The following is a 16,692-nucleotide window of genomic DNA, read 5'->3' as shown; positions in this document are numbered from 1 at the left end:
GAAAGGCTATAATTTATTTACTTTCTTTTACTTTTTTTTGGTATCACATTACACATGTCAGCTTAAATAATAATACATATGATTTAGCAATGGTATCAAGATGTTACACGATTGTATCTGTTGCTTTATGTCTGTTGGTTGTGCTGTTCTTTTTGTGTCTCTTTCCAGGTGATGGAGCAGACAGAGGAAGTTTTATCATTCTCTTCCTTTTATCTCTTCTTTCTTTCACCTCTTCTTTCTCTTTTTTTTCTCTTCTTGTTTTTCTTTTACTCTCCTACTTTCCCATTGTAGTGTCCATATAATTTGAAATTCTCCCTGCAGGAATCACAATAAAGCTATTTGCACGCACAAATCAAGCGGAGCATTATGGCGAAAGCTGTTTGCTCCACTTGTGAAAGTAAAATCTGTCGAGCTCTATTTGGCATTAAGATATCAATTTTTATTGCCACATTGCTAGACAGGACACTGGGAAAAAAAAAAAAAAAAAAAAAAAAAAAAAAAAAAAACCCCGTATTTCTGAACAAAATCTCCCATTCTGCACATCATTGTTCAAGTTGCACAAGCATATCCAGCATCTCTTCCCAGTTGCACAACACTGTCTGTCTGCTTAAAAGTGACAGAAAAACATACTCAGCCTGCCAAATAAGATTGTACTTTTCTGTACTGTTTTAAAATATTTCATTACACACGTGTGATAATCAGAAAAGTAATTAGTGGTTATTACTTATTACTGGTAATTCCAAACGACCTGAAAGGATAGAAATGCAGGAAAGTATCACATATTATATTGCTGACTGTGATTATGCACTCGGCAGGTTGGTGGTTTCATGTGCAAATGAAGCAACTGGCTCAAGTGGTTCAATGCCTCATGAGGCCTCATCTCACCATCACTACTCTCCTGTAACGGAAGGGCGAGCAGTAGATCCATACAGGAACACAGATTAGGCAAGCAGTGCACACAAGCACTGGGAATCAATCATGCAAGGCAGCAAGACGATCTGGCGGTGACTGGCTCTGAGAGGCAGGTATATGTACGCAAAATCCTAGGTGAAACAATTCGATGATAATTGAACGGCAGCATGTGTCGCAGACAGTGTGGTGAGTGGAGCAGAGCATTAGGAGGAAATAGCAGGCCAGCCAGGCCAAAAACAGAAGCAAAAGCAGATTGAGTGGGCATCTAAATCCTGTCCAATCACAGTACAGCAGTCGGACATCTCATGAGAAAAACGTTCTGCCCAGACATATTAAGACTAAGCAGGAAAACCCTCCAAGACAGGGCTAAGAAATTAAAATGAAGTCTTTCACTGTGAAAGCTAGAAAACTCGGTTCTCTTGGAGTATGTAGCAGACTTTATTTAATTAATCTATCTATACAGACACTTGGTGCAGTCAATGGTTCCTTCAAATGGTGCAAAACAGTTCTCTCTTTACTGAAAAGTAATTAATTGCTTACGTTTCAAAATTTTAAATACAAGGAATTTAAACTCAAGTTCTAGGGAAGACCAGAAAAAATTAACAGCAGATCAAAAACAGATGCAGTCATATATGTGTGTGTGTTACTTACAGAGGGTTCTGTAAAGGCTGGAGCGTTATCGTTGCTGTCTGTCACCTTGATAATCACGTCAGTGAATCCATTCAATCCTTCTCCCTCCCTGTCTACTGCCTGCACTCTCAGTGTGTACTGAGGGAATTTCTGTTAGATGAAATGCTGACTTTCATTACCAAGACACAGACAGTTAGCCATCAATGAGCTGTAGGACATTCTCTAAGATACTCAACACTTCTTCAGTGCAGATTATTTTTCTCCAGAATATAGATGTTTCAAGAAAAATTCAAGGCTTTTAGGTTTCGATTTACAGTACTAATCTAATTCTGAGAAATACGGCACATAGAATCTGGCTAATGAACAAATTACATTTACATGACAAAGAACTAATGGATACTGTTCAACCATAAATTAAGGCTGTTAAACAGTAGGTTACATGTATTTGCAGCGCAAAGCAGATATCAACGAAGACACTCCTGGAGTGATGAGGAACAGTTGGACACCAGGAAAACAGAGGGGAACGTTATGCACTGTGTGTGGAGCAACACCAACTGGCTGAAACACAAGCAAGGCTAGAAACTGACTGGCTGCAATGTTGATCTTATCATTGAAGAAGCAGCTGGCTGTTACCAGCAGGTCTTCTGTATGTTAAGCTGCATAAAGCTGATCTCAGTGAGTATCCAAAGGCCAAGTCCTCCTTGGACAACCCACACCAGCCTTCTATTGTACGTAGTCCTGATATATACTACATTCAGATGTCCAGGCAGCATCATACAATTCAGCTCTCAGGGGAGTTGTTGGAAGCTATTGGCTCCATGTAGACTTAGGAGCTTCCCTGTTGCCTGATCTTACACACAGCAGCAATAACCTGTAATGAAGATGAGGATTTTTTAGGTTTTTATGGTGGAGACGATAGATGCAGCTCCTGTGTCCCCTCCTTACAGTGGGGACACCTGAACGATCCTGGCAGAGAATCCAAGCATTTACCTGCTTTAACATTCTGGTAGCATGTAAGGCCATCCAGGGAGGATCCTTTGCAACCCTCTTCAGCAGACAAGGCAAAAGGTTGTTTTGTTTACTTCAGACAAAGATTAAAACCAAGATTACGCTGACAGACCCTGAAGCTAGCTTTGCTTGCAGAACCAGGTAAAGGATCTTAGGACAGACTTGCTTATATTTTGGAGCAACTGAAAAAAAGGTCAGAAATGCTCCTGTATCTGGTGCTGTGCAGGAGTAGACCAGATGGATAGCAGAAGTGACAGCCCCGTTACCGTGTTAAATCTGGGTTTTCTCACCACAGAGTCTGACCCATGCAAAATTGGCTTGGTTCTACTGCACGTACTGATTATTGCAGGAAATTGTTCACTAGACTTCACCGGGTAGGAAGTAGTAAAGCTTTAGAAAAAGAAAAAAAAGGAAATAGTAAAGCTGTGAAATGAACAGTACACCTCGATTTCCATTGCTCCTCTGGCAGCAATAAAATAGTTGGTGGCCAATATCGCTGAAAATAGACAGATGTTACTGGTGAGCAACAGACAATTAGAGCAGAAACCAGTCAGAACCAGCACCAACCCATCCTGCTGACTGTAGTGGATCAAAGAAAATGTGCTGCTAAATGATCAGAACCAGAAAATGAACTTGACTGCTGGTGAATACATTTGCATTGAAATCTCCAAGATTACTCTGAAAAAGGTTTCATATGACCTTATCCATGTTACACTGTAAATAAAATTTAAAAATTACTATAATTGCATAGTTCCATTAAGTATAGTTATACATGTAAGTGTCCTTTTGTCTACTGTTTTCCTACACAGGAAAAGTGTAGGTTCTGTTCTTATGGACTTTTTCAGAAAGAACATCCTGCCTTTAAAAAAAGTTGCTGTGATATCAAATAAATTATTAAACTGTTCTTAGTATTGGTATAGAGTTTGAAACTTTTGGTATAGACAATGTTCCATTAACGACTAATTAAAATACAGTGTCAAAATGAACAAAGTGCTCAAGTAAAACTCAAACTGGACCATCTATAAATCAAAATAAGATCTTTACTTTATTCTATAAAAATCAATTATCCGCATGGTCATATTCAATTTAATTCAACTCAAAAGTATTTTTTTAATCCCAAAGTGAAATTAAATGCTGGTGTTACTCATGTTATGGGGTTTCTTCATTGAGTTGTTGTAGATACTGATGGTTGCAGGCAGGAAGGATCTCCTGTAGCAGTCTGTCTTATAGTACATCTGGAGAAGCCTCTGACTCTCTATTGTAGCATGGCAGTTTCATGAAGAGGATACTCAGGGTTGTCCATAATGTTCTTCATTTTATGAAGAATCCTTCTTTGCACAGTCATCTCTAGAGGTTCTACAGGGGTCACCAGAACAGAACAGAGCAGGCATTCTTTAAGAAGCTGAACTTCTTCAAGTCAGTTGCTCTGATGCTGCTACCCCAACTGGTGTTGGCAGAGGAGATCCCACTCTTGCTGCAAACCCTGAAGTACCTAAGCTTCCTCAGGAAGTACAGTCTGTCCCTTCTTGTAGACAGCTTCACAGTTGCGTCTCCAGTCCAGTTTGTTGTCCAGATGAACATCGAGGTATTTATATTCCATATATTCAATTTTTCTCCCATTATGTTAATAGTGTTGGTACAATTCCTGTTTCTCCTAAAATCTACAATCATCTCCTTTGTTTTATCCATATTCAGAATGAGATGATTGTTTCCACACCATGTGACCAAGTGGTCCACCAGCTCCCTATACTGAGCTACCTGTCCATCTCTGACAAATCAAACAACTGCAGAGTCATTTAAATATTTCTGCAGATGACCGGAGTTTGTCTTGTATTGGAAGTTTTAGGTGTAAAAAGTGAAAAGGGATGGTGAGAGTACTCTGTGGTCCCCCTGTGCTGCTGACTAACCTGGTTAGACACACAACACTTTGGTCTCACAAACTGTGGTCTGTTAGTCAGGTAGTCTCTGATCCAGGCGATTTATATTTAGTAGAATTTATCACTGCAACGGTGTTTTCACAGGTCTGCCTAAAAAGTGGATCAGACAGCTGCAGCTGATCCAGAACGCTGCTGCCCATGTCCTCACTAAGACTAAGAAAGTAGAGAACATCACCCCAGTTCTAAAGTCCTTACACTGGCTCCCTGTATCTCAGAGAATAGACTTTAAAAAAATTCTGCTAGTCTATAAATCCCTGAATGGCTTAACACTTAAATACATCACAGACTTGTTATCAGTGCATCAACCCTCCACACCACTCAGGTCTTCTGGCTCCAGCCTACTCTGCATACCTGGAACCAGAACCAAATAGGGAGAAGCAGCATTTAGTTCCTATGCTTCACTTATCTGGAACAAACTTCCAGAAAACTGTAAAAGTGCGGAAAGCCTGAGTTACTTTAAATCAAGATTAAAAACGCATTTGTTTAAAATTGCCTTTGAATGTTCAAGTTAAACTATTTTACTGTTTTCAAATGTTCTTTTTTTTTCTACACTCTATCCCTACTTGCTTTTATTCCTATATTGTAATCATGTAAAGCACTTTGCATTGTCTTCGTACTGAATTGTGCTATATAAATAAATTTGCCTTGCCTATACTCTGCTGTGGTTGTGTTCGGGTTCAGTCTACAAAACGTGACAGTAAATTCCTCACAATTATGCATCATAACAAATTTTCCACAAATTAAAAAAAACACAACAAAAATCCTTCAAGCAGAACACTGTCCAACACCCGTTGATAAAATCATCCAAAAAAGCAACCATGATGAACAAAAAGTTAGAACTGAAGTTCCTTAAAAAAATCTGAGCTATTTCAATAGGCAGCCACAATTTCGCTCAATAATTGGTGACCATTTATTTGGTTTTAATGTTGTATAATGATTTTAAAAATTCAAATTGGGCATCAGTTTGATTCTCGCCCATTTTGTAAGCAGTAGAAGATTTTTTATTAAAGTCAAATTACTATTTCAGAATAGAGGAAGAGGCCCTCTAACATTTTTTGTTCAATAAATAAAATCTTGAGCATATTTGTTTGTTTCTTTTGAATGAAATGTACCAAAAGGATTTTAGAACCAAGGTACACATGAAACACAGATTTTTGGTACCTTTCCACCCCTACCATTTAAGAATGAGTTCAAACACTCGCAGGAAGCTTTGATGCATTCTTCGTTTGCACTTTACCAAATGTGCATTTAGGCCATTACTGTAATGATCTGAGGCAGTAGACCCAGAATTCAGCCGGACCAGCAGAGGTTTAAAAAAATGACTTTTATTAACAAAAAACAAAAGTCAGGCCAAAACCCAAAATGACCGTCGAACCAAAAAGACAGCAGAAAAAACAAACAAACAAAAGCAAGAACAGACAGGCAGAACAGGATGGCTCAGATCACTGGAGAAAACAGGGACAAAAATCCTCAAGCAAAAACACGAACTGAATATTGCTGAAGAAGACTCTCCTGTAAACTCAACAAGATGACCTGCCACTGATGTCTGTGGCCTGAATCGGAATATTTTACCTGCCCGTATAGTTGGGTTTTCACAAATCCAGTTGTTAGGTCTGAGAACGAATGTGAACATATAAGACCTGAACCTTGAAGCAGATGGGTTACAGCAGCAAAGGGCCACACCAGGTACCAATCCTGAGCAGGAATCTGAGGCTAAAGATCACGCAAACACCAAAATGTAACAATAATGAATAGCAGCAATAAAGTCTAAATTTCAGTTATGATATTAAGATGGTAGGGTCAGAGTTTAATGTTAACATTAGTATACACCCTGTTTGTGTAGTGCTTTGGGGGATATGATCTAGGCCTACTTAGTGGACACTGAGTGTCTGTGAACATTGGCCACATATATGTACAATATGTGCAAAACACACCACCAAATGTCAACATCTGCACCTGATAAAAATTCTCCTTATGAAGCATCTCTCCAAATCTTTGCATTTAGCTTTCTATCAGGTTGCCTGTGCAAATTCTCAGTCATCCGGGTCACACCATCAGAACTGCAAAGACTCCTGGATAGGTGGTGAAACGTCTTCAGAAAAACTGAACAAAAGTCCGGTTGCCTCTGATTTAAACCAGTTTGTGGTTTTGTTCAGGCTGTTGAAAACAGTCAGAAATCTCACCTCTCTGTCCAGTCCAGCAGCATTGACTCTGATGACTCCAGTTACAGGGTTGATGGTAAACATGGATTCACTGGGCTCCTCTGGCTGCTGGCTGATGATACGGTAGCGGATGATAGCATTGCCAGTAATTGGTTCATCAGCATCTGTGGCCACAACTTGAATCACCTTCTCACCTGATCAAGAGGAAACAATGCAGGTCAATAAGAATGAATGCCTTGTCCCAATTTCTACAACAATCAACAGATCTAATAGTGAAGCTGGGATGAAGATCCCCTACTGTTGTGAAATCAGCCAACAGGAAAGTAAGGTAAGATCAGACTCTAAGGCTGATCTAAGGCCAAAATAAATGTAAGGGACTGTTGCAGTCATGTGACTGTTCTGTGACTGTTCTCACAACAAGGGAACCAAAGCCCCCTGGCCACGCAATAATTGCTCTCTTTTGCCCGCTGCTAAGTTGGAGCAGCATCGTGGAGAACACTCTCATCTTCCTCTGCAGACTGGAGTTCAGAGAACCCCCACATATGCAGGATGGATCAAAGCTAAGTCTGCAGCCTATCTTCTGTGTAATCAAACGCCGGAGTAAAGAATCTGTCTATACCGACACCAGCCTTGTAATTTTTCTCAGCTGTTGCAGGAAATCTGAGTATGTTGAAGCCTCCAGAGAACGATATCAGCCATGCCGGGAAGGCCAATGCGAAGGTCCACATCGCTGGAAAGGCCGTGCAGAGAGCCCACACTGCGAGCCCCTATTACAATCCGAGCACACCCCCTAGCCAGAGGCCTATACAGGTTGCCCAGCCAGGTTTGGTTTCCCAAAGGACTGCTGTTACCCTCTTCACGTTAGCCGCCTGCTCGCTACTCAAGCAGCTGCTCAATGCCCAAAGTCAAATTGTTTATTTAAAATGCTTTTTACTGTTTATTTTTAAACTTTGACCAAAGTAAAAGGTCCTGGAGCTTATAGGTTAGCTTCTGCTAGCATTCTGGAAACCAAGCTTTGCAGAGGTGTTTGTGTGTGTTTTTACAGTTATATGAGACTTTATTTCCATCCACTTGCATTAGCGCCATTAGTTTCCTGGGTAACATTACTGCTACGGCCGAGCAAACGCAACTACAGTTTGTTTGTAAACATAATATTTGTCAAAATCTAACAGTTTTGTGTATCAATAAGCGTCATAACTAGGAAAAGAAAAAAAATGGCCCGATCCGAAATCATCACCAGCCCACTGGGCAAGTGCCAGGTATGCCCGCCAGTTCAGCGGTGTATTGAGGTCTTTTCTACATAAGATGAACTTTGATTCATCATTCTGATGATGGTTTTCAACTATCTTATTTTGTCCTTTTTGTTTCTTTTACGTGTACATAGTTCCTTAACTTCTTTATCTTAATTTTGCTTAGTAGTTTAGTTAAGTTTCACTAGCCTCTAGTGGTGTTCTCTGGATGTTAGTTTTATTTCTGTTAATAAATTATTGAACTTGAAGAGAAGTTGTCACTCATTTATTCTATATGTGTGCAGAGAATGCCAGTGCTCGAATCACCCTTTCAACTATTGTATTAATATCAGCAGTTTGGTCTGATATTCACCGGACAATACCTAACAGACCGAATGTCATGTTTTGCATAGATGAACCAACTATACCACACACACACAGGGCTCTGTTTAAGAAAGTTTATTAAAGAGGGGATGGTTGTGGAAGAAGGTGAATGGAGAGCTGGTGAGACTTGGAGGTCGCTGGAGTGCTGTGGACGATGAGCCGTGGAAACAGGTAGCCTCCAGAGCAGGCTAGAACTTCCTTATGCAGAGGAGACAATGATTAATTCCAAAGGAGGTGGCCTTACTTGTGGCTGGAAGGAGCAGGTTGACACAGGGAGCTCTGACGACCGGACGTGGAAATATCTCCGATGGCCAGACTTGGGACTGTTGACACATTACCAGACGTGGGAAAATCTCTGGTAGATTGTGCCACAGACGGGTGGTGCTCAGGAGGACGTGGGAGCTTCTCTTGCTGAAGTAAAGGAGAATGAAGATGGACCAGCCGTGAAGTGAAGGTGGAGTGAGGCTTAAATAGGGAGGCTAGCAGGTGGATTGGATTCTGTCTAATTAGAGCCTAACGGGTGTGACTGATTACTGGAGGAGTGGAGGGTAAACTGAGCAAGAGAATGTTAAAACTGAAAACTCACTGGAAACAGGAGCAAGACAAAAACTAAACCATGACACCGAAGGTTATTTAATAAACATTGACTAACTTAAAACAGTGCGTAATGGCACAACACTGCTAATTATTTACATATTAAAGTGTGTTATTGAGGCAGGGCTGAACTGTGACAAAAAAATGGCCCCGGCATTTTTAGCAGAGACAGGCCCACCAGGTATTGATGGAAAGACGTTAAAGCCCATAAATGGAAACAAACGTTCTTGTGACAGTGCTTGGAAGCTGTCATTTGGTGCATATTTATTTGTCTAATAAATTTAAACCTAGATCATTCTCCCAGTCCAATTATTGTGTAAAGGACAGAAACCAAAAGGCCGTTTGGTCTACTTAACCTCCTGAACAATCTACAAAATATAATAGAATCCTGAAATTTGGACAAGTGACCATCTGTGTCTTTAACTTTGCCCCTCCCAAGGAGACATATTCTGTTCTCCCAGACAGGTATGACTGGAACTAGCTCGGGTAGAGTCAGAGAGGCCAATGTGGTGGTGGAGGCGCTGAAGGAGGATGTTGTGGTCGAATGTGTCGAAAGCTGCGGACAGATCCAGAAGGATCAGGAGTGATGGTAAGTCATTGTCAGGCGGCATCAGCAGGTTGTTGATAACTCTGACCAGAGTACTTTCAGGGCTATGGGCTGAACGGAAACTGGACTGGAATTTTTTAAGGAGTTTGAGTTGAGATGGTTTCTGAAGATAGTCTTGTGTGACACATGGATTTCCCATGAAATTGCTGCGTAGCTTCAACCAAGATAGAGCAGGGGTCTACCATTAGGAGCTAGACAATACAGCTGTGTTTCAGTATTTGACTGATCCGGAAGCCCGAAAGTGACATATGGACTAGACCCAGTGTTGTAGTCAAGTCACTATGCCTCGACTCCGAGTCCAGGTTCGAGTCACCAGTGTTCAAGTCCGAGTCAAGTCCAAGTCATTAAAAAAAAAATCCGAGTCGAGTCCACTACTCATCCGAGTCAAGTCCGAGTCGAGTCACTATTGATCCAAGTTCGTTGTAGGAACATGCCGTGACGTGTGATGTATGACATGAAGCAGTAACATTCCATTGCACTAATAACTCTTTCGCTGTAGTTACCCTTGGTTTTACTCGGTAAAACTACTGCTTTTTCCAAGTCTAAGACGTCGCCTAACCATGGTTTTTAAATATTGTTGTTATGGAACGTGCAACAGCGACTCGGGGTACGCTGATAGGCCGCATATGAAGGATGTTAAAGCCGCAAGCGGCGTCGATCGGCCCTCGCAGCCAAGCGCACCCCGGCCTATTGGCCACTGCCGCGGTGCCGGCCGGCGGGCGGGGTTCGCTCACCGCCGCGGCTCCGGCCGGCGGGCGGGGTTCGCGCACCTCCGCGGTGCCGGCCGGCGGGCGGGCCGCCCGCCACCGCAGATGCTGTCACGCATTTTCCTCGCCCGTCCACCGGGCGATTCCCACAAACGCGTTCGGCAGCGTTCCCCCATTACTCACAACAAATCTGGTGAAGATCAGTCGATGCAGCGAGCAGATACAGCCGTTGGATAATGATAATGCATTTGGCCACCGGGCCGGACTAAATTATTCGGCGGGCCGGAAAATTTATACCGATTCCTGGACGGTGACTACAAACAAAAAAAAAAACGGCAGATGACGCCATGAATGCCGAGCAGGAGAAAAACAACGACTTACCTTCCTATCAACTTGGCCAGTTTCCCAGTCTTTCTAAGCCCTCGACACTCAAGCCATCGTTTGAGCTGAACGTTGGTATGTTGTTCCACAGTTCTACCAGTAAAATGGGCGCCTGGGACATCCTCTTGTGAAAGTTTAACAGCTGTAAAGTCGGTCATATAGTTTTATCTGTTGCATGTGTAATGGCTGGCTGCTACGTGCGCTCTTACACTGTTTGCCCAACCTTAGCGGCAAGGGGCGTTGCTCATGAGATGGTGACGTCACGTGCGCGGTACGGCATTTAGATATTAAAATCATACACCAAATAATATTCTAATGACATATTAAAATTATAGCCTAATGATATATAAAAAAAGTCGAGTCTTTTTCTCAATCTCCGAGTCAGAATAATCTGAATGTAGGAGTCCGAGTCCAAGTTCGAGTCATCAGTGCTCAAGTCCAAGTCAAGTCACGAGTCTCTAAATTTAGTTAATCACTCGGACTCGAGTTCGAGTCTCGGACTCGAGTACTACAACACTGACTAGACCAATGAGAATGTAAATATAGTGGTTATAAAACTGTTTCAGTTGAAAAAACATTGAGCAAATAATATTGTTTTGTACTATTATTTAGCTCAAATTAATGGTCTTTGATCCATGGCAGTATGTGGGATATGTAAATGGCAAAAACACCATAAGTAATTTCTCTCTCAGGTTTAAATTTGTGGGAAAAAGATGCACTGTGATTTCTGGTCTAGTGAGCAAAGGTCAATTATTCTGGTTTTACAGGTTAAAAACCACAAAATGATGCAGTATAAAATGATAATGCACTTAAAATGCATTTTCTTTAATGTTGCTTTCCAACTACAATTGTATGTAGTCTTTAAAGAGTGGTAACTTTTCAAAGTGTATTTTGAGGTTTTATTCCCTGTCGTGTCTCATTTGCTCTCATCTAGGTTGACGCAGGGGAGACATGTCATTCCTGCTCGTCTATTATGACACAGGAAGTGACAGAAGCAACACTGTTTTTTTACTGTTCTTCTTTATTTCCCCTTACAGGTGTGTAACATTTCTGGAGGCAACACCTGTAAATCTTCAACTCCGTTTTAACACACCCAAGCAGACGACATCTAGTGGATATTGGTGTGGTAGTTTGAGTGTTTTCAATCGAGGGCACAAGCAATCTGAGGTAAACCTAAGGTACCAGAAGCACTGCAACCAAGGTTTAGCACACCAACTGTTGCTACAACAGAACACTAAGTTGCTATTGCAAAGAAGATGGAGTCTACCGAGATAGAGGCATTACAGCTGGAAATAATAGTGTCATGATATTGGCACTAGTGCTGGTTTGATTCACCATCTGATACACCTGTGCAGCTCCGCCCCATTCTCATTAGTCTTCACTTGATCCACATGCACCTCTGACTATTTAAACAGCTCTCAGATCAGTCACTAGTGCCAGATTATTATGAGCCACTTGTGAGTTGATTCCAGCGTTCTGAATGTTGCTTGCCTGTTTCTGCTTTCTGATTCTCTGAGCCTGCCAAGCCTGTCATACCTGATTGTTGTGCTGTCTGGATATCTGACCTGTTTTCTGTGCCCTGAGTCTGCCCCTGGATTCTGCTTTGGATTTTCCCTGGATCTCTGATCACCTAGCTCTGACCCTGGATCTGCTCTCGGACTTTGGGCTCTGGTTATTTCCCTGATCATCCTGATCATTACGGTTCGGACCCTGTGCCTGTTTCTCGACCACAGATTTCCTTTCAGTTCCAGGAGTGAGATCCTTCTATTTGTTACGATCGGACTCTGAATCACATTGGGCTTCACCAGTGACATCTCCCACCTCCTACACTCACTCTCCCTGTTGCTTTCCGGATTGTGAGAACTGGTTCCTGCTGATTCACTCTCGACCTGCAGCAGTTTTAATCTCAATAAACTGTTTTCTTAACAATATCTGATCTTGTCTGGCTGAATTCTGGGTCCTCTGTTTCCAGTCGTTACAAATAGGACTTTTGTGTACGCGGCCTGTAGACAGCCTAAAAGAACTGTGTGATCTCCTCACCAATGCTGGTTAAAAATTCAAGCATTTGAATTAATAAATTGTTTAATAAAGTCTAGTACAGACTTGACAATGATATGATTAATGAGAATAAGATCTAATAATTACACAATGACCTGACCAACTTTGTTGAATTCATTGCAAATTAAGCTCAGGGTGAGACCACTGTGAGCTCCACAACAAGCGCAAGGGACACAAGGCAAGACCTGCAAAACCTACCCAGGCATAACTTAACCTGTGCACATGCACAGGCGTCTTCTAGGATTACTATGCAGCGAAATATGACCAGGTTAGGATGTTCAGAAATACTTCAACTTGTCAAGTTGGATAACTTTTTTTTATTAAATTCTACCAAAGTTTGACATTGGTGAGAAGTTGTCTAGGAATTTCTTTTTCTGCATTTTGTTTGTATTTTAAAAAACATCATCGGAAGAAATGATAAGCATAGTAGATTTTTTTTGTCATTTCCATCAAGGCAACAGAAATGTTGACGTGGTAAACGTTTATCTCCTTTGACTTCTCAGAATAAAAAATCTTTAGTTTGAATTAGGGCTGTCAGTTTTAAGGCGTTATTACACCCTTTAACTTTGTTAGACCATAACGCTGACATTGTAACGCGTGTTAATGCTTTTTTTTTTTTTTTTTGCCCTCGTCGCTTTACGTAGTCCTAAGAAGAGACTAGCAAAACAGACCCGCGCTCATTGTTGCCAAGCCCGCTTATTTCATGCGATTTTAGGCTTCTTTTTTCTAAAGTTGCTTGTAAGTTTCATGAGTCGCGAGTTGCGTTTTTTTTTGGTCTTTTTTCTGAAAGTGAGGTTGCATATTCGGGCTCTAAAATAAGTGACACTGCCGCACTAAAGACACAGAGTATAACCAGCTGAAATATCCCTCCACCTCATAACGCGCTGGAGCGCATCCTCCTAGACTGACATATGAGCCAACAGAATTAAAGGCAGGACTCTACCCATATTTTCTGCAGTTTGCGGTTGCAATAACCGGTGATAACTGCACGCTGATAACATTGCAGAAACCCAATCCATAAACCATACTTTAATGCTTATTATTTTGTTGTCTTTTTTGTCTCTAAAATGTAAAATTAGTATTTCTTTATATGTAAATGCTTAATAGGCAAGGCAAATTTATTTGTATAGCACAATTCAGTACAGAGACAATGCAAAGTGCTTTACATGATTAAAATATAAGAAAATAAAACAGAATGAAAGCAAGTAGGAACAAAATGTAGAAACAAAATAGAACATTAGAAACAGTTGGACCAAAAAAGTTGAACTAGTGATGTTTCAGTAGAATTGTTTAACTAGAACAGTCGAAGGCAGTCCTAAACAAATGTGTTTTTAATCTTGACTTAAAGTAACTCAGGCTTTCCGCACTTTTACAGTTTTCTGGAAGTTTGTTCCAGATAAGTGGAGCATAGGAACTAAATCCTGCTTCTCCGTGTTTGCTTCTGGTTGTAGGTATGCAGAGAAGGCTGGAGCCAGAAGACCTTGGTGGTCTGGAGGGTTGATGCACTGATAACAAGTCTGTGATGTATTTAGGTGCTAAGCCATTCATTGATTTATAGACTAACAGAAGTATTTTAAAGTCTATTCTCTGAGATACAGGGAGCCAGTGTAAGGACTTTAGAACTGGGGTGATGTTAGGTTGAAGGGATGCAGGAACTGGCAGACAGGAACAGGAATAGGACCAGGAGACGAACAGGAACGAGACAGGCATGGTGTACAGAGGACTGGAGACAAACCGGTAACCATGGACAAACTAAGGTGAGTTTATATAATTGTGTGAGCAGGTGGAATGAGTCCATGGTGATTCCAGCCTGACAGGTGCTCCTAATCAGGGCTGCACTGGAGACGGAGCGAGAAATGTTCAGATTGCAGCCATCAGGCTGCATCATGACATTACCCCCCCCCCCCCCTCAAGGTCTGCTTCCAGACGACCAAACACCACCTTGCCTGGGTGGGTGGAGGGGGGTATCTGGATTGCGGGCAAAAACAAAACAAAAAGACTGGTACCTTTCGGGCACAGGTACCTTTTGGGCGCAGGTACCTCTCGGGCGCCGAAACTCGGGAGCGCAGGATCCCTTGTCGGGGCAGGAACCAAGTGGACGTGGGGAAGGCGTCGGAACCCATGAGCGCAGGACCCTCTGTAAGTGCAGAACCCTTGAGAGCGCTGGAACCTTTAAGAGCGCCGGAACCAGACGAACCAGAGGCGAAGCATTGCAGCACAGCGACCCAGGCAAGACGAACCATAAGCGAGGTGTCGCAGAACAGTGACCCAGGCAAGACGAACCAGAGGCGAGGCGTCGCGGAACAGCGACCCAGGCAAGACGAACCAGAGTCGGGGCATCGTGTGCCACGATCCCGGTGAGACAAACCAGAGGTGGGGCATCGTGGACAGCAATCCTGGCGAGAGCAGGACCAGAGGCGAAGGCACCCACGGAGATCCTGGGCTGTGGCGGAGCTAATCCAGAGTCCTGCTAGCTCCTGCACCAAGCTCTGTGTGTGACCGGGTTCATCCTTTGACTTTGGTTCTGTCATGATTTTGTCTTGGATGAACCCGGACACAGCACACACACACACACACAGAGTTGGTTTCCAAAGTTTATTAAAGCAGCAGGAAGTGGATGACGAAAACCAGAGTCCATTTACCAGATGAGGTTGAAGGGATGCAGGAACTGGCAGACAAGAACAGGAACAGGACCACGAGACGAACAGGAACGAGACAGGCATGGTGTACAGAGGACTGGAGACGAACCGGTAACCATGGACAAACTGAGGTGAGTTTATATAATTGTGTGAGCAGGTGGAATGAGTCCATGGTGATTGGAGCCTGACAGGTGCTCCTAATCAGGGCTGCACTGGAGATGGTGCGACAAATGTTTAGAATGCAGCCTTACAGGAGATCATTCAGCAGTTAAGTTCCTCCTCCTGCTGCCTTGATGTTCTACCCACAGCTTCCTTATGTTCATTGCATTTTCCCATGTTTTATTTTGTTTAAAATTTTCTACATTATATTCCAACTGTTTTTTTACTTGCTTTTAATCTGTTTTATTTTCCTATGTTGTAATCATCTAAAGCACTTGTACTGAAATGTGCAATACGAATAAATTTGCCTTGCCTTGCCTTCATCCAGGAGTATAGGGATGTTATGCTTACACTCCTCCTTTTCTAAGTTTCTAGCTTTCTCCTCAGCTCTGATACAACAGAGTAAGATGGCCTAAAACATCCATCACCAATAAGTCTTGTGGTGGACTTTTGGTGACCTCAATCAGTTCCTGGTTTAATTATTTTTTCCAGTGCCCCCATGAAAAAAAAACATTGGCCCCACCCTGGCCCCCCTGGTAAATCTGATCTAGAACCACCTCTGGACAGAGGGGTGTGTGAAAAAGACCAATGCAACCATTCAGTCTAAATGGCATTATTGGTCAGAGTTTTTATAGTCCAGCAGCTCTCACAGAGCTCAAATTTTTCCCTTTGATTAATGCCCCCATTTTAGACATGATTAATTTATCCTTAGTAAATGAATATGTACCACAGGCTTTTAAAGTAGCTGTCATTGAACCTTTACTTATTAAACCATCTCTTGATCAAGATGACTTAATAAATTACAGACCTATATCTTATCATCTTTTCCTATCTAAAATCTGTGAGAAAGTAGTTGCTAATCAAGTATGTGAACATTTACAAAGTAATTACCTATTTGAAGAGTTCAGTCATGCTTCAGAGCTCATCATAACACTGAAACAGCTCTGGTGAAGGTCACTAATGATATTGTCATGGCCTCAGATAATGGACTTGTGTCTATACTTGTCCTGTTAGATCTCAGTGCTGCATTTGATACAGTTGATCACAATATTCTCCTAGAAAGACTTGAACATACTATAGGGATTAAGGGGAAAGCATTAGGCTGGTTTAAATCTTATCTGTCTGACAGATTCCAGTTTGTTCATGTTAATAATAAAATTTCTTCAAACCGTAGGGTCACTTGTGAAGTACCACAGGCTTCATAGCTATCTATCTATCTATCTATCTATCTATCTATCTATCTATCTATCTATCTATCTATCTTTTTATCGATAAATATATTTAT

General features: G+C 41.9%; 2 protein-coding genes across 3 annotated transcripts in view; both read right to left on the bottom strand.

The window, feature by feature from the left end:
• cdh1 (cadherin 1, type 1, E-cadherin (epithelial)) overlaps positions 1–16,692 on the bottom strand; it is a 369,868-nt gene that overhangs the window by 140,990 nt on the left and 212,186 nt on the right. The gene's annotated exons all lie outside the window — the stretch shown is intronic.
• Positions 1–16,692, bottom strand: part of LOC118558386 (cadherin-4-like) — a 34,709-nt gene that overhangs the window by 10,017 nt on the left and 8,000 nt on the right. The window contains exons 4-5 of one of the 2 annotated variants that reach the window (XM_036128963.1): positions 6,671–6,843; positions 1,564–1,692 (exon numbers count right to left, since the gene is read on the bottom strand). The exons of the other annotated variant lie outside the window; for it this stretch is intronic. Coding sequence (XP_035984856.1) covers positions 1,564–1,692; positions 6,671–6,843 — 302 coding nt within the window. The remainder of the gene's footprint in view (positions 1–1,563; positions 1,693–6,670; positions 6,844–16,692) is intronic. 2 annotated transcript variants of the gene reach the window in all.

The sequence above is a fragment of the Fundulus heteroclitus genome, unplaced genomic scaffold (assembly GCF_011125445.2).
Source record: "Fundulus heteroclitus isolate FHET01 unplaced genomic scaffold, MU-UCD_Fhet_4.1 scaffold_126, whole genome shotgun sequence".
Taxonomy (NCBI): domain Eukaryota; kingdom Metazoa; phylum Chordata; class Actinopteri; order Cyprinodontiformes; family Fundulidae; genus Fundulus; species Fundulus heteroclitus.
The sequence above is the reverse complement of the archived record's forward strand: the minus strand, read 5'-3'. Positions and strand labels throughout refer to the sequence as shown.